This window comes from Oncorhynchus nerka, linkage group LG9b (genome assembly GCF_034236695.1).
Source record: "Oncorhynchus nerka isolate Pitt River linkage group LG9b, Oner_Uvic_2.0, whole genome shotgun sequence".
NCBI classification, from domain to species: Eukaryota; Metazoa; Chordata; class Actinopteri; order Salmoniformes; family Salmonidae; genus Oncorhynchus; species Oncorhynchus nerka.
The window spans coordinates 54,148,202-54,175,813 of record NC_088424.1 but is presented as its reverse complement, the minus strand read 5'-3'; the positions used below and the strand labels follow the sequence as shown (position 1 = coordinate 54,175,813).

General features: G+C 42.3%; 1 protein-coding gene across 7 annotated transcripts in view; it reads left to right on the top strand.

Annotated features, from left to right (window-relative positions):
• Positions 1–27,612, top strand: part of LOC115124371 (V-type proton ATPase subunit H-like) — a 116,743-nt gene that overhangs the window by 76,706 nt on the left and 12,425 nt on the right. For 2 of the 7 annotated variants that reach the window (XM_065013869.1, XM_065013868.1), the window contains 5 exons: positions 6,019–6,211; positions 7,707–7,885; positions 8,287–8,412; positions 15,618–15,719; positions 19,391–19,504. In XM_065013869.1, the coding sequence (XP_064869941.1) occupies positions 6,019–6,211; positions 7,707–7,885; positions 8,287–8,412; positions 15,618–15,719; positions 19,391–19,504 (714 nt within the window). Of the gene's footprint in view, positions 1–6,018; positions 6,212–7,706; positions 7,886–8,286; positions 8,413–14,684; positions 14,797–15,617; positions 15,720–19,072; positions 19,160–19,390; positions 19,505–27,612 lie in introns of those variants that run through there. The other 5 variants (XM_065013871.1, XM_065013870.1, XM_065013872.1 and 2 more) reach the window with 5 other exon arrangements.

The following is a 27,612-nucleotide window of genomic DNA, read 5'->3' as shown; positions in this document are numbered from 1 at the left end:
CTCTGGGTACTATTACTACATCTAATACCATTACTACTAGTCTTTGGATACTATTACTACATATAATACCATTACTAATTCTAATACTATTACTACATCTAATACCATTATTACTAGTCTCTGGATACTATTACTACATCTAATACTGTTACTACATCTAATACCATTACTACTAGTCTCTGGGTACTATTACTACATCTAATACCATTACTACCAGTGTCTGGGTACTATTACTACATCTAATACTATTACTACATCTAATACCATTACTAAATCTAATACTATTACTACTAGTCTCTGGATACTATTACTACATCTAATACCATTACTAAATCTAATACTATTACTACATCTAATATCATTACTACATCTAATACTATTACTACATCTAATACCATTACTACCAGTATCTGGATACTATTACTACATCTAATACCATTACTACTAGTATCTGGATACTATTACTACATCTAATACCATTACTACTAGTCTCTGGGTACTATTACTACATCTAAAACTATTACTACATCTAATACCATTACTACATATAATACCATTACTACTAGTCTATGGGTGCTATTACTACATCTAATACTATTACTACATCTAATACCATTACTACATTTAATACTATTACTACATCTAATACCATTACTACTAGTCTCTGGGTACTATTACTACATCTAATACCATTACTACATCTAATACCATTACTACTAGTCTCTGGGTACTATTACTACATCTAATACCATTACTACTAGTCTCTGGGTGCTATTACTACATCTAATACCATTACTACTAGTCTCTGGGTACTATTACTACATCTAATACCATTACTACATCTAATACCATTACTACATTTAATACTATTACTACATCTAATACCATTACTACTAGTCTCTGGGTACTATTACTACATCTAATACCATTACTACATCTAATACCATTACTACATCTAATACCATTACTACTAGTCTCTGGGTGCTATTACTACATCTAATACCATTACTACTAGTCTCTGGGTACTATTACTACATCTAATACCATTACTACATCTAATACCATTACTACATTTAATACTATTACTACATCTAATACCATTACTACTAGTCTCTGGGTACTATTACTACATCTAATACTATTACTACATCTAATACCATTACTACATCTAATACCATTACTACTAGTCTCTGGGTGCTATTACTACATCTAATACCATTACTACTAGTCTCTTTGTGCTATTACTACATCTAATACCATTACTACTAGTCTCTGGGTACTATTACTACATCTAATACTATTACTACTAGTCTCTGGGTACTATTACTACATCTAATACCATTACTACTAGTCTCTGGGTGCTATTACTACATCTAATACCATTACTACTAGTCTCTGCTATTACTACATTACCATTACTCATCTAATACTATTACTACATCTAATACCATTACTACATCTAATACTATTACTACTAGTCTCTGGGTACTATTACTACATCTAATACCATTACTACTAGTCTCTGGGTACTATTACTACATCTAATACTATTACTACATCTAATACCATTACTACTAGTCTCTGGGTACTATTACTACATCTAATACCATTACTACATCTAATACTATTACTACATCTAATACCATTACTACATCTAATACTATTACTACATCTAATACCATTACTACTAGTCTCTGGATACTATTACTACATCTAATACCATTACTACTAGTCTCTTGGTACTATTACTACATCTAATACTATTACTACATCTAATACCATTACTACATCTAATACCATTACTACTAGTCTCTGGGTACCATTACTACATCTAATACTATTACTACATCTAATACCATTACTACATCTAATACTATTACTACTAGTCTCTGGGTACTATTACTACATCTAATACCATTACTACATCTAATACCAGTACTACTAGTCTCTGGGTACTATTACTACATCTAATACCATTACTACATCTAATACTATTACTACTAGTCTCTGGGTACTATTACTACATCTAATACCACTACTACTAGTCTCTGGGTACTATTACTACATCTAATACCAATACTACTAGTCTCTGGGTACTATTACTACATCTAATAATATTACTACATCTAATACCATTACTACTAATCTCTGGGTACTATTACTACATCTAATACCATTACTACTAGTCTCTGGGTACTATTACTACATCTAATACCATTACTACTAGTCTCTGGTACTATTACTACATCTAATACCATTACTACTAGTCTTTGGATACTATTACTACATATAATACCATTACTAAATCTAATACTATTACTACATCTAATACCATTACTACTAGTCTCTGGATACTATTACTACATCTAATACTGTTACTACATCTAATACCATTACTACTAGTCTCTGGGTACTATTACTACATCTAATACCATTACTACCAGTGTCTGGGTACTATTACTACATCTAATACTATTACTACATCTAATACCATTACTAAATCTAATACTATTACTACTAGTCTCTGGGTACTATTACTACATCTAATACCATTACTAAATCTAATACTATTACTACATCTAATATCATTACTACATCTAATACTATTACTACATCTAATACCATTACTACCAGTATCTGGATACTATTACTACATCTAATACCATTACTACATCTAATACCATTACTACTAGTCTCTGGGTGCTATTACTACATCTAATACCATTACTACTAGTCTCTGGGTACTATTACTACATCTAATACCATTACTACATTTAATACTATTACTACATCTAATACCATTACTACTAGTCTCTGGGTACTATTACTACATCTAATACTATTAATACATCTAATACCATTACTACATCTAATACCATTACTACTAGTCTCTGGGTGCTATTACTACATCTAATACCATTACTACTAGTCTCTTTGTGCTATTACTACATCTAATACCATTACTACTAGTCTCTGGGTACTATTACTACATCTAATACTATTACTACTAGTCTCTGGGTACTATTACTACATCTAATACCATTACTACTAGTCTCTGGGTGCTATTACTACATCTAATACCATTACTACTAGTCTCTGGGTGCTATTACTACATCTAATACTATTACTACATCTAATACCATTACTACATCTAATACTATTACTACTAGTCTCTGGGTACTATTACTACATCTAATACCATTACTACTAGTCTCTGGGTACTATTACTACATCTAATACTATTACTAAATCTAATACCATTACTACTAGTCTCTGGGTACTATTACTACATCTAATACCATTACTACTAGTCTCTTGGTACTATTACTACATCTAATACTATTACTACTAGTCTCTGGATACTATTACTACATCTAATACCATTACTACTAGTCTCTGGGTACTATTACTAAATCTAATACTATTACTACTAGTCTCTGGATACTATTACTACATCTAATACCATTACTACTAGTCTCTGGGTAATCTTACTACATCTAATACCACTACTACTAGTCGCAGGGTACTATTACTCCATCTAATACCATTACTACTAGTCTCTGGGTACTATTACTACATCTAATACTATTACTACATCTAATACCATTACTACTAGTCTCTGGGTACTATTACTACATCTAATACCATTACTACATCTAATACTATTACTACATCTAATACCATTACTACTAGTCTCTGGGTACTATTACTACATCTAATACCATTACTACTAGTCTCTGGGTACTATTACTACATCTAATACTGTTACTACATCTAATACCATTACTACTAGTCTCTGGGTACTATTACTACATCTAATACCATTACTACTAGTCTCTGGGTACTATTACTACATCTAATACCATTACTACATCTAATACTATTACTACATCTAATACCATTACTACTAGTCTGGGTACTATTACTACATCTAATACTATTACTACATCTAATACTATTACTACTAGTCTCTGGGTACTATTACTACATCTAATACCATTACTACTAGTCTCTGGGTACTATTACTACATCTAATACCATTACTACCAGTGTCTGGGTACTATTACTACATCTAATACTATTACTACATCTAATACCATTACTAAATCTAATACTATTACTACATCTAATACCATTACTACTAGTCTCTGGGTACTATTACTACATCTAATACCATTACTACAGTCTAATACTATTACTACATCTAATACTATTACTACATCTAATACCATTACTAAATCTAATACTATTACTACATCTAATACCATTACTACTAGTCTCTGGGTACTATTACTACATCTAATACCATTACTAAATCTAATACTATTACTACATCTAATATCATTACTACTAGTCTCTAATACTATTACTACATCTAATAATTACTACTATTATACTATTACTACATCTAATACCATTACTCTAATACTATTACTACATCTAATACCATTACTACTAGTCTCTGGGTACTATTACTACATCTAATACCATTACTACATCTAATACCATTACTACTAGTCTCTGGGTGCTATTACTACATCTAATACCATTACTACTAGTCTCTGGGTACTATTACTACATCTAATACCATTACTACATTTAATACTATTACTACATCTAATACCATTACTACTAGTCTCTGGGTACTATTACTATCTAATACCATTACTACATCTAATACCATTACTACATCTAATACCATTACTACTAGTCTCTGGGTACTATTACTACATCTAATACCATTACTACATCTAATACTACATCTAATACCATTACTACTACTATTACTACATCTAATACCATTACTACATCTAATACTATTACTACATCTAATACCATTACTACTAGTTCTAATACTATTACTACATCTAATACCATTACTACTAGTCTCTAATACTATTACTACATCTAATACCATTACTACTATCTAATACATTACTACTATTACTCTCTGGGTGCTATTACTACATCTAATACCATTACTACTAGTCTCTGGGTACTATTACTACATCTAATACCATTACTACATTTAATACTATTACTACATCTAATACCATTACTACTAGTCTCTGGGTACTATTACTACATCTAATACTATTACTACATCTAATACCATTACTACATCTAATACCATTACTACTAGTCTCTGGGTGCTATTACTACATCTAATACCATTACTACTAGTCTCTTTGTGCTATTACTACATCTAATACCATTACTACTAGTCTCTGGGTACTATTACTACATCTAATACTATTACTACTAGTCTCTGGGTGCTATTACTACATCTAATACCATTACTACTAGTCTCTGGGTGCTATTACTACATCTAACACCATTACTACATCTAATACCATTACTACATCTAATACCATTACTACTAGTCTCTGGGTACTATTACTACATCTAATACCATTACTACATCTAATTCTGTTACTACTTGTCTCTGGGTATTAACGAATGTTTTTCTCTGTTAGCAGTATGCAGTGATTGTAACAATGCTGTTACCACTACCTTCTATCTGTTAGGCTCACATCATTAGTGTGGTTGGAGAGGTCCAGTGCTTTAACCTGTTTGACTACACTAGAAGATTAAGTTAGCCAAACCACTGCTGTTGGAGAGGTCCAGTGCTTTAACCTGTTTGACTACACTAGAAGATTAAGTTAGCCAAACCACTGCTGTTGGAGAGGTCCAGTGCTTTAACCTGTTTGACTACACTAGAAGATTAAGTTAGCCAAACCACTGCTGTTATCTGTAACTCAAGCTATAAAGTCATAAACCATGAGGTTTCCTCTACCAGATTGGGTTCTGTGTGTTTCTAACCCCTGTACCACCTGACCCCTGACCCTGTTCTCTCTCCTCCCTCTAGCATCACGGCTGTGCTCAGTAACAAGTGTGGTTTCCTGTACCACCTGACCCCTGACCCTGTTCTCTCTCCTCCCTCTAGCATCACGGCTGTGCTCAGTAACAAATGTGGTTTCCTGTACCACCTGACCCTGTTCTCTCTCCTCCCTCTAGCATCACGGCTGTGATCAGTAACAAGTGTGGTTTCCAGCTGCAGTACCAGATGGGGTTTTGTGTGTGGCTGCTGGCCTTCAACTCTCAGCTCTGTGAGCAGCTACGACGTTACAACGTGGTGCCGGCCCTGTCTGACATCCTGCAGGAGTCTGTCAAGGAGAAGGTCACGCGCATCATCCTGGCTGCCTTCAGGGTACGTACTGCTAGTTAGTTACGGTAGGTAGGGAGGAACAGTGGGGCAAAAAAGTATTTAGTCAGCCACCAATTGTGCAAGTTCTCCCACTTAAAAAGTTGAGGCCTGTAATTTTCCTCATAGGTATACTTCAACTATAATTCTTATTTTCCACCATAATTTGCAAATAAATTCATTAAAATCCTACAATATGATTTTCTGGATTTTTTTTCTCATTTTGTCTGTCATAGTTGAAGGTTACCTATGATGAAAATTACAGGCCTCTCATCTTTTTAAGTGGGAGAACTTGCACAATTGGTGGCTGACAAAATACTTTTTTGCCCCACTGTAGTTGGTTCCAGTAGCTAGTTGTCTACTTATCCCTGTCTGACATCCTGCAAGACTCTGTCAGATAATGAATTCACCATTCACTGTCCATGGCCCCAAAACAAACAAGTCTTGTACAGTTTACCATACAATTCAGTCCCATTCAAAATCCTGTTTTCCCTAAGAATAGTGGTTCCAGTATCAGCACCCTGTTGTCTGTTGGTGGCTCCAGTATCAACACCCTGTTGGTGGCTCCAGTATCAGCACCCTGTTGGTGGCTCCAGTATCAGCACCCTGTTGGTGGCTCCAGTATCAGCACCCTGTTGGGGGCTCCAGTATCAGCACCCTGTTGGTGGCTCCAGTATCAGCACCCTGTTGGTGGCTCCAGTATCAGCACCCTGTTGGTGGCTCCAGTATCAGCACCCTGTTGGTGGCTCCAGTATCAGCACCCTGTTGGTGGCTCCAGTATCAGCACCCTGTTGGTGGCTCCAGTATCAGCACCCTGTTGGGGGCTCCAGTATCAGCACCCTGTTGTCTGTTGGTGGCTCCAGTATCAGCACCCTGTTGGTGGCTCCAGTATCAACACCCTGTTGGTGGCTCCAGTATCAGCACCCTGTTGGTGGCTCCAGTATCAGCACCCTGTTGGTGGCTCCAGTATCAGCACCCTGTTGGTGGCTCCAGTATCAGCACCCTGTTGGTGGCTCCAGTATCAGCACCCTGTTGGTGGCTCCAGTATCAGCACCCTGTTGGGGGCTCCAGTATCAGCACCCTGTTGGGGGCTCCAGTATCAACACCCTGTTGTCTGTTGGTGGCTCCAGTATCAGCACCCTGTTGGTGGCTCCAGTATCAGCACCCTGTTGGTGGCTCCAGTATCAGCACCCTGTTGGTGGCTCCAGTATCAGCACCCTGTTGGGGGCTCCAGTATCAGCACCCTGTTGGGGGCTCCAGTATCAGCACCCTGTTGGGGGCTCCAGTATCAACACCCTGTTGTCTGTTGGTGGCTCCAGTATCAGCACCCTGTTGGTGGCTCCAGTATCAGCACCCTGTTGGGGGCTCCAGTATCAGCACCCTGTTGGGGGCTCCAGTATCAACACCCTGTTGTCTGTTGGTGGCTCCAGTATCAGCACCCTGTTGTAGCTTGGTCAGGAGTATGCCCTGGCCATGATGCATGTTAATATTATTATTCTAGAACCTGTTGGAGAAGTCAGCGGATAGGGAGACCCGTCAGGAGTATGCCCTGGCCATGATCCAGTGTAAGGTTCTGAAGCAGCTGGAGAATCTGGACCAGCAGAAGTATGACGATGAGGACATCACTGAAGACCTCAAGTTCCTGCTGGAGAGTCTAGGGGAGAGCGTTCAGGACCTCAGGTTTGTGACTTCTAACCCAGTTAACACCCAGAAAGACTGATAAGGTCAACATCGCTCTATATTAAGGGTGTGTTCGTACATTCACTCTGGAGTGCCGGAGTGCTCTGGGTGTTCGTACATTCAATCTGGAGTGCCGGAGTGCTCTGGGTGTTCGTACATTTGGAGAAAATAGGGTTGATTTGAGCGTTCTGACCTCACAACGGCAGTCAAGCACCCAAGCTAACTGACTGACGTTGGCTAGTTTGCTAGCTACTTCCAGACACAAATGAGAGAATACCTCACTCTGATAATTTTACTCTCCTTCTTCTTCTCTATCTCTCTCGGTCTCCCTCTTTTTTTCTCTCTCTCTCGGTCTCCTTCTTCTTCTCTCTCTCTCTCGGTCTCCTGTGTCTCCCTCTCAGTTCGTTTGATGAGTACAGTTCGGAGCTGAAGTCCGGTCGCCTGGAGTGGAGTCCGGTCCACAAGTCAGAGAAGTTCTGGCGTGAAAATGCAGTCCGCCTCAACGAGAAGAACTACGAACTCCTCAAGTAAGACTCCTAGTGTTCACTAGGTTTGGGCGGGATACAAATGTTCATATCATACTACCAGCCTTTTCTAACCCCGGGATTTTTGATATTACCGGCTTAGTACACAAGGCGGCGCCAAAAAAAAACACTACGGCGTTTATTACCGGAATGCTAACAAAATTAGCACAAGTAATAGCGAATTTCCATGGAGGCTGCTAACTAAATATGCTAATAAGCGCAAACGAAAATAAACTAATTGCAAAGACAGGCTAACCAGCTCATAAAGTTATACATAAGTAGGAGCTACCGAATGTTATTTTAGGTGAATTTGGAAATTTACAAACAAATGTGAACGAGAGACATTGTGCAAATGAACAACGTTTGACTGCCTCTCCAGCAGCACCTCTACACACTGTGTCTTTGTGGAGTCGCTAGGGCAACGGGCCTGCCTGCTCTGCACGGAGAAGAGGTGGGGAGGACAGGCTGAGAACGGAGAGGAGGAAAAATTCAAGGAAATTAAGATAGCAGCTGTACTGATCCAAAGGGCTTTGACTTCTCAAACACGGCAGGAAGCTAACGCAACATGATGCCCCATCACCTTATTAATTCAGCCACTTACTGAGCTAAGTAGCAAGTTAAACTTAGGGGTTGTGTTAACGCAGAACTACACATACTTTGTGCCCCTACAGATTTGTGTGGTGCATGATGCCCCTGATTAGTGGATATGTGTTGTTTTAAGGTGTTTTAGATGGATTTCTAACAACCATATAGGCTAAAAAAGTTACACATGTCAAAATCAAATCAAATCAAATTTTATTTGTCACATACACATGGTTAGCAGATGTTAATGCGAGTGTAGCGAAATGCTTGTGCTTCTAGTTCCGACAATGCAGTAATAACCAACAAGTCATCTAACTAACAATTCCAAAACTACTGTCTTATACACAGTGTAAGGGGATAAGGAATATGTACATAAGGATATATGAATGAGTGATGGTACAGAGCGGCATAGGCAAGATACAGTAGATAGTATTGAGTACAGTATATACATATGAGATGAGTATGTAAACAAAGTGGCATAGTTAAAGTGGCTAGTGATACATGTATTACATAAAGATGCAGTAGATGATATAGAGTACAGTATATACGTATACATATGAGATGAATAATGTAGGGTATGTAAACATTATATTAGGTAGCATTGTTTAAAGTGGCTAGTGATATATTTTACATAATTTCCCATCAATTCCCATTATTAAAGTGGCTGGAGTTGAGTCAGTGTGTTGGCAGCAGCCACTCAATGTTAGTGGTGGCTGTTTAACAGTCTGATGGCCTTGAGATAGAAGCTGTTTTTCAGTCTCTCGGTCCCTGCTTTGATGCACCTGTACTGACCTCGCCTTCTGGATGATAGCGGGGTGAACAGGCAGTGGCTCGGGTGGTTGTTGTCCTTGATGATCTTTATGGCCTTCCTGTAACATCGGGTGGTGTAGGTGTCCTGGAGGGCAGGTAGATTGCCCCCGGTGATGCGTTGTGCAGACCTCACTACCCTCTGGAGAGCCTTATGGTTGTGGGCGGAGCAGTTGCCGTACCAGGCGGTGATACAGCCTGCCAGGATGCTCTCGATTGTGCATCTGTAAAAGTTTGTGAGTGCTTTTGGTGACAAGCTGAATTTCTTCTGCCTCCTGAGGTTGAAGAGGCACTGCAGCGCCTTCTTCACGATGCTGTCTGTGTGGGTGGACCAATTCAGTTTGTCTGTGATGTGTATGCCGAAGAACTTAAAACTTGCTACCCTCTCCACTACTGTTCCATCGATGTGGATAGGGGGGTGTTCCCTCTGCTGTTTCCTGAAGTCCACAATCATCTCCTTAGTTTTGTTGACGTTGAGTGTGAGGTTATTTTCCTGACACCACACTCCGAGGGCCCTCACCTCCTCCCTGTAGGCCGTCTCGTCGTTGTTGGTAATCAACGACGAGACGGCGGGCACACGCCTGGAGGGCCCCTCCTGTACTCCCTGTTAACCCAAGACTGTGTTGCCAAACACGACTCCAACAACATCATTAAGTTTTCTGATGACACAACAGTGGTAGGCCTGATCACCGACATCGAAGAGACAGCCTATAGGGAGGAGGTCAGAGAACTGACAGTGTGGTGCCAGGACAACAACCTCTCCCTCAACGTGAGAAAGATGGAGCTGATTGTGGACTACAGGAAAAGAAGGGCCGAACAGGCCCCCATTAACATCAACGGGGCTGCAGTGGAGCGGGTCGAGAGTTTCAAGTTCTTTGGTGTCCACATCACCAACGATCTATCATGGTCCAAACATACCAAGACAGTCGTGAAGATGAAACGACAAAACCTTTTCCCCCCTCAGGAGGCAAATGAAAAAATGTGGCATAGATCCTCAAAAAGTTCTACAGCTGCACCATCGAGAGCATCCTGACCGGTTGCATCACCGCCTGGTATGGCAACCGCTCTGCAGAGTCCCCATTAGTTCATGCAGCTACTCTTCCTGGAGTCCAGCAACATTAAGGCAGTTTATACACTTTTAAAAACATTACAATACATTCAGACTGTGTGCCCTGAGGCCCCTACTCCACCACTACCACATATATACAGTACGTGTGTGTCTGTGCCTAAGTTTCCACAGCTGTTATTATCTGTTTATACCTGATGTGGAATAGAGTCCCATGTAGTCATGAATCTATGCAAGTGCTGTGTGCCTCCCAGTCTGTTCTGGACTTGGGGACTGTGAAGAGACCTCTGGTGGCATGTCTTGTGCGGTAGGCATGAGTATCCGAGCTGTGCGCCAGTAGTTAAGACAGACAGCTCGGTGCATTCAACATGTCAATACCGCTCATGAATACAATTAGTGATGAAGTCAAGCTCTCTTCCACTTTGAGCCAGGAGAGATTGACATGCATATTATTAATATTAGCTCTCTGTGTACATCCAAAGGCCAGCCGTGCTGCCCTGTTCTGAACCAATTACAATTTTCCTAAGTCCTTTTTTTGTGGCACCTGACCACACTACTGAACAGTTGTCAAGGTGCGACAAAACTAGGGCCTGTAGGACCTGCCTTGTTGATAGTGCTGTTAAGAAGGTAGAGCAGCGCTTTATTATGGACAGACTTCTCCCCATCTTAGCTACTGTTGTATCAATATGTTTTGACTATGACAGTTTACAATCCAGGGTTTCTCCAAGCAGTTTAGTCAACTCAAATTGCTAAATTTCCACATAATTTATTACAAGATTTAGTTGAGGTTTAGGGTTTAGTGAGTGTTTTGTTCCAAATGCAATGTCTTTAGTTTTAGAAATATTTAGGACTAACTTATTCCTTGCCACCCACTCCGAAGCTAACTGCATCTCTTTCTGAAGTGTTTCAGTCATTTCAGTCACTGTAGTATCTGACATGTATAGTGTTGAGTTGTCCGCATACATAGACACTGGCAATTCATTAGTAAAGATTGATGAAAGTAATGGGCCTAGACAGCTGCCCTGGGGAATTCCTGATTCTACCTGCCCTGGGGAATTCCTGATTCTACCTGCCCTGGGGAATTCCTGATTCTACCTGGATTGTGTCTGGCCCTTCTGATTCATTAAAGAACCTGCCCTGGGGAATTCTGATTCTACCTGGATTGTGTTGGCTTCCATCCTCTGTGTTCTGTTAGACAGGTAACACTTTATCCACAATATAGCAGGGGGTGTAAAGCCAGAACATATACGTTTTGTCAGCAGCAAAAGCCGCACTGAAGTCTAACAAAACAGCCCCCCCAATCTTTTTGTCATCAATTTCTCTCAGTAATTTGTGTAAGTGCTGTGCTTGTTGAGTGTCCTTCTCTATCAGCTGAAAGTCTGTTGTCTATGTGTTTACTGTAAAATAACATTGTATCTGGTCAAACACAATTCCCTCCCCTCTCCATTTGTTTTGTACACTGCTGCTACTCGTTTGTTATCCATAGTCACTTCACCCCCACCTACATGTACAAATGACCTCAACTAACCTGTTTATTATCTATCCATAGTCACTTCACCCCCACCTACATGTACAAATGACCTCAACTAACCTGTTTATTATCTATCCATAGTCACTTCACCCCCACCTACATGTACAAATTACCTCAACTAACCTGTTTATTATCTATCCATAGTCACTTCACCCCCACCTACATGTACAAATTACCTCAACTAACCTGTTTATTATCTATCCATAGTCACTTCACCCCCACCTACATGTACAAATGACCTCAACTAACCTGTTTATTATCCCTCACACTGACTCAGTACTGGTACCCCTGTATATAACCTCCACACTGACTCAGTACTGGTACCCCCCCCTGTATATAGCCTCCACACTGAGTCTGTACCAGTACCCCCCTGTATATAGCCTCCACACTGACTCAGTACCAGTACCCCCTGTATATAGCCTCCACACTGACTCAGTACCAGTACCCCTGTTTATATAGCCTCCACCCCCACATTGACTCTGTACCGTACAATACCCTGTTTATTATATATAGTCTCCACACTGACTCTGTACCTGTTTATTATCTATCCCCTGTCCCCCCACCTACAGCTCCACATTGACTCTGTACCGTAATCAACCCTGTATATAGCCTCCACATTGACTAACCTGTTTATTATCTATCCGTCACTTCACCCCCCACCCTGTACATATAGCCTCCACATTGACTCCTGTCACTTACCCATGTACAAATACCTCAACTAACCTGTTTTATTATCTAGCCTCCACATAATGACTAACCTGTTTATTATCTATCCATAGTCACTTACCCCCCCCTGTATAAAGACCTCCACACCTTGACTCATGTACAAATGACCTCAACTAACCTGTATTATCTATCCCTGTATATAGCCTCCACATTGACTCTGTACCAGTACCCCTGTATATAGCCTCCACATTGACTCTGTACCGGTACCCCTGTATATAGCCTCCACACTGACTCACCCCACCTACATGTACAAATGACAACTACCCCCTGTATATAGCCTCCACATTGACTCCCCACCGTAATGTACAAACCCTGTATATAGTCTCCACACTGACTCTGTACAAATGACCCCTACCCCTCACATATAGCCTCCACACTGATTGACTACCCCCTGTACCGGTACCCCTGTATATAGCCTCCACATTGACTCTGTACCAGTACCCCCTGTATATAGCCTCCAAATTGACTCTGTGTCGGTACCAGTACCCCCTGTATATAGCCTCCACATTGACTCTGTACCGTAATACCCTGTATATAGCCTCCACACTGACTCTGTACCGGTACCCCCTGTATATAGTCTCCACATTGACTCTGTACCGTATAGTCTCCACCCTGTATATAGTCTCCACATTGACTCTGTACCGGTACCCCCCTGTATATAGTCTCCACATTGACTCTGTACCGTAATACCCTGTATATATCCTCCACATTGACTCTGTACCTCCACATTGGTACCGTAATACCCTGTATATAACCTCCACATTGACTCTGTACCAGTTACTCCTGTATATGTCCTCCACAGTGACTCTGTACCGGTACCCCCTGTATATATCCTCCACATTGACTCTGTACCGGTACCCCCTGTATATAACCTCCACATTGACTCGGTACCGGTTACTCCTGTATATGTCCTCCACAGTGACTCGGTACCGGTACCCCCTGTATATAGCCTCCACATTGATTGACTCTGTATAGCCTCCACATTGACTCACACCCCCTGTATATAACCTCCACATTGACTCTGTACCGGTACCCCCTGTATATATCCTCCACATTGACTCTGTACCGGTACCCCCTGTATATATCCTCCACATTGACTCTGTACCGGTACCCCCTGTATATATCCTCCACATTGACTCGGTACCGGTTACTCCTGTATATGTCCTCCACAGTGACTCGGTACCGGTACCCCCTGTATATATCTACATGGAGGAATGGGCCAAAATACCAGCAACAGTGTGTGAAAACCTTGTGAAGACATACAGAAAACATTTGACCTCTGTCATTGCCAACAAAGGATATATAACAAAGTATTGAGATAAACTTTTGTTATTGACCAAATACTTATTTTCCATCATAATTTGCAAATTAATTCATTAAAAATCCTACAATGTGATTTTCTGGATTTTTTTTCTCATTTTGTCTGTCATAGTTGAAGGTTACCTATGATAAATTACAGGCCTCATCTTTTTAAGTGGGAGAACTTGCACAATTGGTGGCTGACTAAATACTTTTTTGCCCCACTATATCTGATGTTAGGGTTAGTTATGTGTTCTCCCTCAGGATCCTTACTCGGCTGTTGGAGGTATCTGATGTTAGGGTTAGTTATGTGTTATGTGTTCTCCCTCAGGATCCTTACTCGGCTGTTGGAGGTATCTGATGTTAGGGTTAGTTATGTGTTCTCCCTCAGGATCCTTACTCGGCTGTTGGAGGTATCTAATGTTAGGGTTAGTTATGTGTTATATGTTCTCCCTCCTCAGGATCCTTACTCGGCTGTTGGAGGTATTTGATGTTAGGGTTAGTTATATGTTCTCCCTCAGGATCCTTACTCGGCTGTTGGAGGTATCTAATGTTAGGGTTAGTTAAGTGTTATATGTTCACCCTCCTCAGGATCCTTACTCGGCTGTTGGAGGTATCTGATGTTAGGGTTAGTTATGTGTTATATGTTCTCCCTCCTCAGGATCCTTACTCGGCTGTTGGAGGTATCTGATGTTAGGGTTAGTTATGTGTTATATGTTCTCCCTCCTCAGGATCCTTACTCGGCTGTTGGAGGTATCTGATGTTAGGGTTAGTTATATGTTCTCCCTCCTCAGGATCCTTACTCGGCTGTTGGAGGTATCTGATGTTAGGGTTAGTTATATGTTATATGTTCTCCCTCCTCAGGATCCTTACTCGGCTGTTGGAGGTATCTGATGTTAGGGTTAGTTATATGTTATATGTTCTCCCTCCTCAGGATCCTTACTCGGCTGTTGGAGGTATCTGATGTTAGGGTTAGTTATGTGTTATGTGTTCTCCCTCCTCAGGATCCTTACTCGGCTGCTGGAGGTATCTGATGTTAGGGTTAGTTATGTGTTCTCCCTCAGGATCCTTACTCGGCTGCTGGAGGTATCTGATGTTAGGGTTAGTTATATGTTCTCCCTCCTCAGGATCCTTACTCGGCTGTTGGAGGTATCTGATGTTAGGGTTAGTTATATGTTATATGTTCTCCCTCCTCAGGATCCTTACTCGGCTGTTGGAGGTATCTGATGACCCTCAGGTTATTGCTGTAGCTGCTCATGATGTTGGTGAATACGTCAGACACTACCCTCGGGGGAAACGGTAAGGACACACAGAGTGTTATTATTGGATCGTACCATATCCTATTGTAGTGTTTACCAACTCCAGTCCTCCAGTAGCCCCGGACAAGCACACCCGATTCAACTTGCCAACTAATCATAAAGCCCTCAATGAGTTGAGTCAGGTGTGTTTGCCCAGAACTACAACAAAACTGTGTGCTGTTGGGGACACTACCCCTCTACCTACCAATAATAACATGCTGCTCTCTACCTCCCTCCACTACCTCTCTACCTCCCTCCACTACTTCCCTGGCCTCCTCCCTCCACTACCTCTCTCCCTCCATTACCTCCCTGGCCTCCTCCCTTCACTACCTCCCTGGCCTCCTCCCTCCACTACCTCTCTACCTCCCTGGCCTCCTCCCTCTCTACCTCCCTCCGCTACTTCCCTGGCCTCCTCCCTCCACTACCTCTCTACCTCCCTCCACTACCTCTCTACCTCCCTCCACTACCTCCCTGGCCTCCTCCCTCCACTACCTCTCTACCTCCCTCCACTACTTCCCTGGCCTCCTCCCTCCACTACCTCTCTCCCTCCCTCCACTACCTCCCTGGCCTCCTCCCTTCACTACCTCCCTGGCCTCCTCCCTCCACTACCTCTCTACCTCCCTCCACTACCTCCCTGGCCTCCTCCCTCCACTACCTCCCTGGTCTCCTCCCTCCACTACCTCTCTCCCTCCCTCCACTACCTCCCTGTCCTCCTCCCTCCACTACCTCCCTGGCCTCCTCCCTCCACTACCTCTCTACCTCCCTCCACTACCTCTCTGGCCTCCTCCCTCCACTACCTCCTGGCCTCCTCCCTCCACTACCTCCCTGGCCTCCTGCCTCCACTACCTCCCTGGCCTCCTCCCTCCACTACCTCCCTGGCCTCCTCCCTCCACTACCTCCCTGGCCTCCTCCCTCCACTACCTCCCTGGCCTCCTCCCTCCACTACCTCCCTGGCCTCCTCCCTCCACTACCTCCCTGGCCTCCTCCCTCCACTACCTCCCTGGCCTCCTCCTTCCACTACCTCCCTGGCCTCCTCCCTCCACTACCTCCCTGGCCTCCTCCCTCCACTACCTCCCTGTCCTCCTCCCTCCACTACCTCCCTGTCCTCCTCCCTCCACTACCTCCCTGTCCTCCTCCCTCCACTACCTCTCTACCTCCCTCCACTACCTCCCTGGCCTCCTCCCTCCACTACCTCCCTGGCCTCCTCCCTCCACTACCTCCTGGCCTCCTCCCTCCACTACCTCCTGGCCTCCTCCCTCCACTACCTCCCTGGCCTCCTTCCACTACCTCCCTGGCCTCCTCCTCCACTCCCTGTCCTCCCTCCCTCCACTACCTCCCTGTCCTCCCTTCCCTCCACTACCTCCCTGTCCTCCTCCCTCCACTACCTCCCTGGCCTCCTCCTCCACTACCTCCTGGCCTCCTCCCTCCACTACCTCCCTGGCCTCCTCCTCCACTACCTCCCTGGCCTCCTCCCTCCACTACCTCCCTGGCCTCCTCCCTCCACTACCTCCCTGGCCTCCTCCTTCCACTACCTCCCTGGCCTCCTCCTTCCACTACCTCCCTGGCCTCTTCCTTCCACTACCTCCCTGGCCTCCTCCCTCCACTACCTCCCTGGCCTCCTCCCTCCACTACCTCCCTGGCCTCCTCCCTCCACTCCCTCTCTCCCTCCACTACTCCCCTCCACTACCTCCCCTTACCTCCCTCCACTACCTCCTGGCCTCCTCCCTCCACTACCTCCTGGCCTCCTCCCTCCACTACCTCCTCCTTCCACTACCTCCCGGCCTCCACTACCTCCCTGGCCTCCTCCTCCACTACCTCCCTGGCCTCCTCCCTCCACTACCTCTCTACCTCCCTCCACTACCTCTTTCCTCCCTCCACTACCTCTACCTCCCTCCACTACATCCCTGGCCTCTCCCTCCCTCCACTACCTCCCTGGCCTCCTCCCTCCACTACCTCCCTGGCCTCCTCCTCCACCTCCCTCCTGGCCTCCTCCCTCCACTACCTCCTGGCCTCCTCCCTCCACTACCTCCCTGGCCTCCTCCCTCCACTACCTCCCCTGGCCTCCTCCCTCCACTACCTCCCTGGCCTCCTCCCTCCTGGCCTCCTCCTCCCTGGCCTCCCTCCCTCCACTACCTCCCTGGCCTCCTCCCTCCACTACCTCTCTACCTCCCTCCACTACCTCCTGGCCTCCTCCCTCCACTACCTCCCTGGCCTCCTCCCTCCACTACCTCCCTGGCCTCCTCCCTCCACTACCTCCCTGGCCTCCTCCCTCCACTACCTCCCTGGCCTCCTCCCTCCACTACCTCTCTACCTCCCTCCACTACCTCCCTGGCCTCCTCCCTCCACTACCTCCCTGCCTTTTTCTAAAAATGGATTAAGTGTCATTTTTTACTCTTCAATCTCCACAATACCCCATAATGACAAAGGTTCAACAGGTTTAGAAATTGAGCTCTAGTACATTCTGTTTTCAATGATCATCCTTGATGTTGGATGTTGACAGTGCGTGTCAGAGCAAAAACCAAGCCATGAGTTGGAAGGAATTGTCCATTGAGCTCCGAGACAGGATTGTGTCGAGGCACAGATCTGGGGAAGGGTACTAAAGAATGTCTACAGCATTACAGGTCCCCGAGAACACAGTGGTCTCCATCATTCTTAAATGGAAAAAGTTTGGAACCACCAAGACTCTTCCTAGAGCTGCTGCCCGGCCAAACTGAGCAATCGGGGGAGAAGCACTCCACCAATCAGGCCTCTATTGTAGAGTGGCCAGACGAAAGCCACTCCTCAGTAAAAGGCACATGACAGCCCACTTGGGGTTTGCCAAAAGGCACCTAAAGGACTCAGACCATGAGAAACAAGATTCTCTGGGTTGATGAAACCAAGATTGAACTCTTTTGCCTGAATGCCAAGCGTCACATCTGGAGGAAACCTGGCACCATCCCTACAGGGAATCATGATGGTGGCAGCATCATGCTGTGGGGATGTTTTTCAGCGGCAGGGACTGGCAAACTTGAGGCTGTAATCGCTGCCAAAGGTGCTGCAACAAAGTACTGAGTAAAGGGTCTGAATACTTATGTAAATGTGATATTTCAGTATTTTCTTTGTAATACATTTGAAAAGAATAAGGCTGTAACGTAGCAAAATGTAGGAAAAGTCAAGGGGTCTGAATACAAATGCACTGCAATTAGACCACTCTAACACAGCTCTCCATCTCCCTCCCACCAATTAATGTGAATGGATAAACTGTCTGCATCTGTTCTGTTCACCAGAAAGGTTCTCATTTCCTAAGGTATTAAATGGTTACCTCTGCCTATATTGTCTGTCTGTGGGTCTAACCAGTGTTTATCTCTGTGTCAGGGTGATAGAGCAGCTTGGGTTATATAACCAGTGTTTATCTCTGTGTCAGGGTGATAGAGCAGCTTGGGTTATATAACCAGTGTTGATCTCTGTTATATAACCAGTGTTTATCTCTGTGTCAGGGTGATAGAGCAGCTTGGGTTATATAACCAGTGTTTATCTCTGTGTCAGGGTGATAGAGCAGCTTGGGTTATATAACCAGTGTTGATCTCTGTGTCAGGGTGATAGAGCAGCTTGGGTTATATAACCAGTGTTTATCTCTGTGTCAGGGTGATAGAGCAGCTTGGGTTATATAACCAGTGTTTATCTCTGTGTCAGGGTGATAGAGCAGCTTGGGGGTAAACAGCTGGTGATGAACCACATGCACCATGACGATCAGCTGGTCCGCTACAACGCCCTGCTGGCCGTGCAGAAACTCATGGTCCACAACTGGTACGTACTACTACTATACTACTAGGTACTAGTTTAAACTCATGGTCCACAACCGGTACGTACTACTACTATACTACTAGGTACTAGTTTAAACTCATGGTCCCCAACCGGTACGTACTACTACTAGGTACTAGTTTAAACTCATGGTCCGCAACTGGTACGTACTACTACTATACTACTAGGTACTAGTTTAAACTCATGGTCCACAACTGGTACGTACTACTACTAGGTACTAGTTTAAACTCATGGTCCACAACTGGTACTACTACTACTACTAGGTACTACTACTAGGTACTACTACTACTATACTACTAGGTACTAGTTTAAACTCGTGGTCCCCAACCGGTACGTACTACTACTACTAGGTACTACTACTAGGTACTAGTTTAAACTCATGGTCCGCAACCGGTACGTGGTACTACTACTACTGGGTACTAGTTTAAACTCATGGTCCACAACTGGCATGTACTACTACTGGGTACTAGTTTAAACTCATGGTCCACAACTGGCATGTACTACTACTAGGTACTAGTTTAAACTCATGGTCCTCAACTGGTACGTACAACTACTACTGCTACTGCTATTACTACTATTACTACTGCTGCTACTGCTATTACTACTATTACTACTGCTATTACTACTATTACTACTGCTGCTACTACTGCTGCTACTACTACTGCTGCTACTACTACTACTGCTGCTATTACTACTGCTGCTATTACTACTACTGCTACTACTACTACTACTGCTGCTATTACTACTACTGCTGCTACTACTACTACTACTATTACTGCTGCTACTACTGCTGCTACTACTACTGCTGCTATTACTACTGCTGCTATTACTACTACTGCTGCTACTACTACTGCTGCTATTTACGCTGCCATTACTGCTGCTATTACTATTACTACTACCGCTGCCATTACTACTACTACTATTACTACTGCCATTACTACTGCTGCTACTGCCATTACTACCACTGCTGCCATTACTACTGTTGCCATTACCACTGCTGCTATTACCACTACTGCTACTACTACTGCTATTACTACTACTACTGCTATTTACTACTACTGCTGCCACTATTACTACTACCGCCTGCTATTACCACTACCGCCATTACTATTACTACTGTTGCTATTACTACTACCACTGCTATTACTACTACTGCTATTACTACTACTGCCACTGCTGCTATTACTACCGCTACTACTACCGCCATTACCACTACCACCGCTAATACTACTACCACCGCCATTACCACCACCACCGCCATTACCACCACCGCTGCCATTAATACCACCGCTGCTATTATTACCACTGTTGCCATTACTACTACTGCATTACTACTATTGCCACTACTGCCATTACTACTATTACTACTGCTGCTATTACTACCACTGCAGTCTACCACTGCTGCCATTACCACTACTACTGCCAATTACCACTGTTGCCATTACTTACTGCCATTACCACTGCTGCCATTATTATCACTGCCGCACATTACCGCTACTGCTGCTATTACTGCTACCACCGCTATTACTACTACTGCTTACCACTAATCACTGCTTATTACTACTACCACTGCTGCCATTACTACCACTGCTGCCACCACTACTGTTGCCATTACTACCACTGCTATTACTACCACTGCCATTACTAACCACCGCTGTCACTATTACTACCACTACACTGCCGCTATTATACGTTGCCATTACTACTGCTGCCATTATTACCACCGCCATTACCATTAATACTTACCACCGCTACCATTACCGCTACCACCGCCGCTACCGCCACTGCATTACCACTACCACTGCTGCCATTACCGCACCACTGCCGCTATTACTACCACCGCCGCTGCCACTGCCGCCATTACCACTACGCTACTACGTTGCCACTGCTACTAGTCAATACTACCGCCATTACTACCGCTGCCATTACTACTACTACTGCTGCTATTACTACTACTGCTACTACTACTACTGCTATTACTACTACTACTGCTGCTATCACTACCACTGCTGCTAATTACTACTCACTGGTTGCTATTTACTACTACTGCTATTACTGCTACCACTACTATTACCACTGCTGCCATTACTACCACTGCTACCACCACTGCTACTATTACCACTGCTATATTACCACTGCTGCCATTACCACTGCTACCATCATCCGCCACCATCATCACTGCCACTACCACTACCGCTACTACCACGCTACTATTACCACCGCTATTACTACTACTGCTATTACTACACTGCTGCTATTACTACTACCGTTACTACTACTACTGCTACTACTACCACTGCTACTACTACTACTACTGCTATTATTACTGCTATTACTGCTACTACTTATTACTACTACTACTGCTGCTATTACTACTACTGCTGCTATTACTACTACTGCCGCTATTACCATTACTGTTGCTATTACTACTGCTACTACTACTGCTATTACTACTACCACTGCCATTACTACTGCTGCTGCTATTACTACTACTACCGCTGCCAAGCTACTTACTGCTACTACTACTGCTACTACCGCTGCCATTACTACTACTGCTGCTATTACTACTACTACTGCTATTACTACTACTGCTGCTATTACTACTACTGCTGCTATTACTACTACTACTGCTGCTATTACTACTACTACTGCTGCTATTACTACTACTGCTGCTATTACTACTACTGCTGCTATTACTACTGTTGCTATTACTACTACTGCTATTACTACTACTGTTGCTATTACTACTACCGTTGCTATTACTACTACTGTTGCTATTACTACTACTGCTGCTATTACTACTACTACTGCTGCTATTACTACTACTGCTGCTATTACTACTACTGCTGCTCCTACTGCTACTACTGCTGCTGCTATTACTGCTACTGCTGCTATTACTACTACTGCTGCTATTACTACTACTGCTACTACTACTACTGCTGCTACTACTACTGTTGCTACTACTACTGTTGCTATTACTACTGTTGCTATTACTACTACTGCTATTACTACTGCTGCTATTACTACTACTACTGCTGCTATTACTACTACTGCTGCTATTACTACTACTGCTACTACTACTGCTATTACTACTACTACTGCTATTACTACTACTGCTGCTATTACTACTACTACTGCTATTACTACTACTGCTGCTATTACTACTGTTGCTATTACTACTGTTGCTATTACTACTACTGCTATTACTACTACTGCTACTGCTGCTATTACTACTACTACTACTGCTGCTATTACTACTACTGCTGCTATTACTACTACTGCTGCTATTACTACTGTTGCTATTACTACTGTTGCTATTACTACTACTGCTATTACTACTGCTGCTACTATTACTACTACTACTGCTATTACTACTACTGCTGCTATTACTACTACTGCTGCTCCTACTGCTGCTATTACTACTACTGCTACTACTACTACTGCTATTACTACTACTACTGCTGCTATTACTACTACTGCTGCTGCTATTACTGCTACTGCTGCTATTACTACTACTGCTGCTATTACTACTACTGCTACTACTACTACTGCTATTACTACTACTACTGCTGCTACTACTACTACTGCTGCTACTACTACTGTTGCTATTACTACTGTTGCTATTACTACTACTGCTATTACTACTGCTGCTATTACTACTACTACTGCTGCTATTACTGCTACTACTGCTGCTATTACTACTACTGCTGCTATTACTACTGCTGCTACTACTACTACTGCTGCTACTACTACTGTTGCTATTACTACTACTGCTACTACTACTACTGCTATTACTACTACTACTGCTGCTACTACTACTACTGCTGCTACTACTACTGTTGCTATTACTACTGTTGCTATTACTACTACTGCTATTACTACTGCTGCTATTACTACTACTACTGCTGCTATTACTGCTACTACTGCTGCTATTACTACTACTGTTGCTATTACTACTACTGCTACTACTACTACTGCTGCTACTACTACTGTTGCTATTACTACTACTACTGCTGCTATTACTGCTACTACAGCTGCTATTACTACTACTACTGTTATTACTACTGCTGCTACTACTACTGCTGCTATTACTACTACTACTGCTACTATTACTACTACTACTGCTGCTACTGCTGCTATTACTACTACTGCTACTACTACTGCTGCTATTACTACTGCTACTACTACTACTGCTACTACTACTGCTGCTATTACTACTACTACTGCTATTACTACTACTGCTATTACTACTACTGCTACTACTACTACTGCTATTACTACTACTGCTATTACTACTACTGCCCACTACTACTGCCATTACTACTACTACTGCTACTACCACTGCCGACATTATATTATTGCCATTACTACTGCTTTTTACCGCCGCTATTACCACCACTGCCGCCATTACTGCTACCATTATCACTGCCTATTACTACTGTTGCTATTATTACTACTGCTGCTAATTACTTACTGCTACTACTACTACTGCTACTACTACTGCTGCTATTACTACTACTGCTGCTATTACTACTACTGCTATTACTACCACTGCTGCCACTACTACTACTGCTACTACTACTACTGCTATTACTACCGCTGCCGTCATTACTACTACTATTACTGCTGCTATTATTACTACTGCTATTACTACTACTGCTACTACTACTACTGCTATTACTACTACTGCTATTACTACTACCGTTGCTATTACTACTGCTACTACTACTACTGCTACTACTACTGCTACTATTACTACTACTGCTGCTATTACTACTACTGCTGCCATTACTATTATTACTACTGCTGCCATTACTACTACTGCTATTACTACTACTATTACTACTACTGCTATTACTACTGCCATTACTATTACTACTACTGCTACTACTACTGCTACTACTACTCACTGCCATTATACTACTGCTGCTATTACTGCTACTGCTGCTATTACTTACTACTGTGCGCTATTACTACTACTGCTATTATTACTTGTTGCTATATTATTACTACTGCTGCTATTACTACTGCTGCTATTACTGCTACTACTACTGCTGCTATTACTACTACTGCTATTACTACTACTACTGCTATTACTATTATACTACTACTGCTGTTATTATTACTACTACTGCTGCTATTATTACTACTGCTGCTATTATTACTACTACTGTTATTACTACTACTACTGCTGCTACTATTACTACTACTACTGCTGCTATTATTACTACTGCTGCTATTACTACTACCATTGCCATTATTACCTACTGCTGCTATTACTACTACTGCTGCTATTATTACCACTACTACTGCTGCTATTATTACTACTGCTGATATTATTACTACTACTGCTACTACTATGCTGCTATTACTACTATTATTACTACTGCTATTATTATTACTACTGCTATTATTACTACTACTGCTGCTATTATTACTACTGCTGCTATTACTACTACTACTGCTATTATTACTACTGCTATTATTACTACTGCTGCTATTACTACTACTGCTGCTATTATTACTACTGCTGCTATTACTACTACTACTGCTGCTATTATTACTACTGCTGCTATTATTACTACTGCTGCTATTACTACTACTACTGCTGCTATTATTACTACTGCTGCTATTACTACTACTACTGCTATTATTACTACTACTGCTATTACTACTACTGCTGCTATTACTACTACTACTGCTATTACTACTACTGCTGCTATTACTACTACTGCTATTACTACTACTACTGCTATTACTACTACTGCTGCTATTACTACTGTTGCTGCTATTACTACTACTGCTGCTCCTACTGCTGCTATTACTACTACTGCTACTACTACTACTGCTATTACTACTACTGCTATTACTACTACTGCTGCTGCTATTACTGCTACTGCTGCTATTAATACTGCTGCTATTACTACTACTGCTACTACTACTGCTATTACTACTGCTGCTATTACTACTGCTGCCGCTATTACTACTACTGCCGCTATTACTACTGCTGCTATTACTACTACTACTGCTATTACTACTACTGCTGCTATTACTACTACTACTGCTACTATTACTACTACTGCTGCTATTACTACTACTACTGCTATTACTACTACTACTGCTATTACTACTACTGCTGCTATTACTACTACTGCTATTACTACTGTTGCTATTACTACTGTTGCTATTACTACTACTATGTCAGCTGCTATTACTACTACTGCTGCTATTACTACTGCTGCTATTACTACTACTGCTATTACTACTGCTATTACTATCACTGCTATTACTATTAATGCTGCTATTATTACTACTACTGCTACTATTACTATTACTGCTGCTATTACTACTACTGCTGCTATTACTACTACTGCTATTACTACTGCTGCTATTACTACTACTGCTGCTATTATTACTACTACTGCTATTACTACTGCTGCTATTACTACTACTGCTGCTATTACTACTACTACTGCTATTACTACTGCTGCTATTACTACTACTACTGCTGCTATTACTACTACTGCTATTACTACTACTGCTGCTATTATTACTACTGCTGCTATTACTACTGCTGCTGCTATTACTACTGCTGCTATTTACTACCGCTATTACTACTATTGCTATTACTACTCACTGTTATTACTACTACTACTGCTATTACTACTTGCTATTACTACTACTGCTATTACTACTACTACTGCCATTACTACTACTACTGCCACTATTACTACTGCCATTAATACCACTGCTACTACTACTACTGCTATTACTACTACACTGCTGCTATTACTACTTGCTACTACTACTACTGCTACTACTACTACTGCTATTACCTACTACTGCTATTACTACTACTGCTATTACTACTACTGCTACTACTACTGCTACTACTACTGCTACTACTACTGCTACTACTACTGCTATTACTACTACTGCTATTACTACTGCTGCTATTACTACTACTGCATTGCTATTACTACTACTGCTATTACTTACTACTGCTACTGCTATTACTACTGCTGCTATTACTACTACTACTGCTGCTATTACTACTACTGCTACTACTACTACTGCTGCTATTATTACTACTGCTGCTATTACTACTGCTGCTGCTATTACTACTGCTGCTGCTATTACTACTACTGCTGCTACTATTACTACTGCTGCTATTATTACTACTGCTGCTATTACTACTGCTGCTGCTATTACTACTGCTGCTATTACTACTACTGCTATTACTACTACTGCTGCTATTACTACGGCTGCTATTACTACTGCTGCTGCTATTACTACTACTGCTATTACTGCTACTGCTGCTATTACTACTGCTGCTATTACTACTGCTGCTATTACTACTACTGCTACTACTACTGCTATTACTACTGCTGCTATTACTACTGCTGCCGCTATTACTACTACTGCTGCTATTACTACTGCTGCTATTACTACTACTACTGCTATTACTACTACTACTGCTATTACTACTGATGCTATTACTACTACTACTGTTATTACTACTACTACTGCTATTACTTTACACATTATACTGCTGCTATTACTACCACTGCATTACTACTACTATTACTACTACTGCTGCTATTACCACTACTGCTGCTATTACTACCATTGCTACTATTGCTATTACTACTGCTGCCATTACTACCACTACTGCCATTATTACTACTTTAAGATTATTACCACTACCACTATTACTACTGCTCACTACTATTACTACTACCACCGCTGCCATTACTACTACTGCTGCTCCTACTGCTGCTACTACTACTACTGCTACTATTACTACTGCTGCTATTACTACTACTACTGCCATTACTACTGGTTGCCATTACCTTACTTTGCTACTACCACCACTGCTATTACTACTACTGTATTGCTACTACTACTACTGCTGCTGCTATTACTGCTACTGCTGCTATTACTACTACTGCTGCTATTACTACTACTGCTATTACTACTACTACTGCTATTACTACTACTACTGCTATTACTACTACTACTGCTGCTACTACTACTGTTGCTATTACTACTGTTGCTATTACTACTACTACTGCTGCTATTACTACTACTAC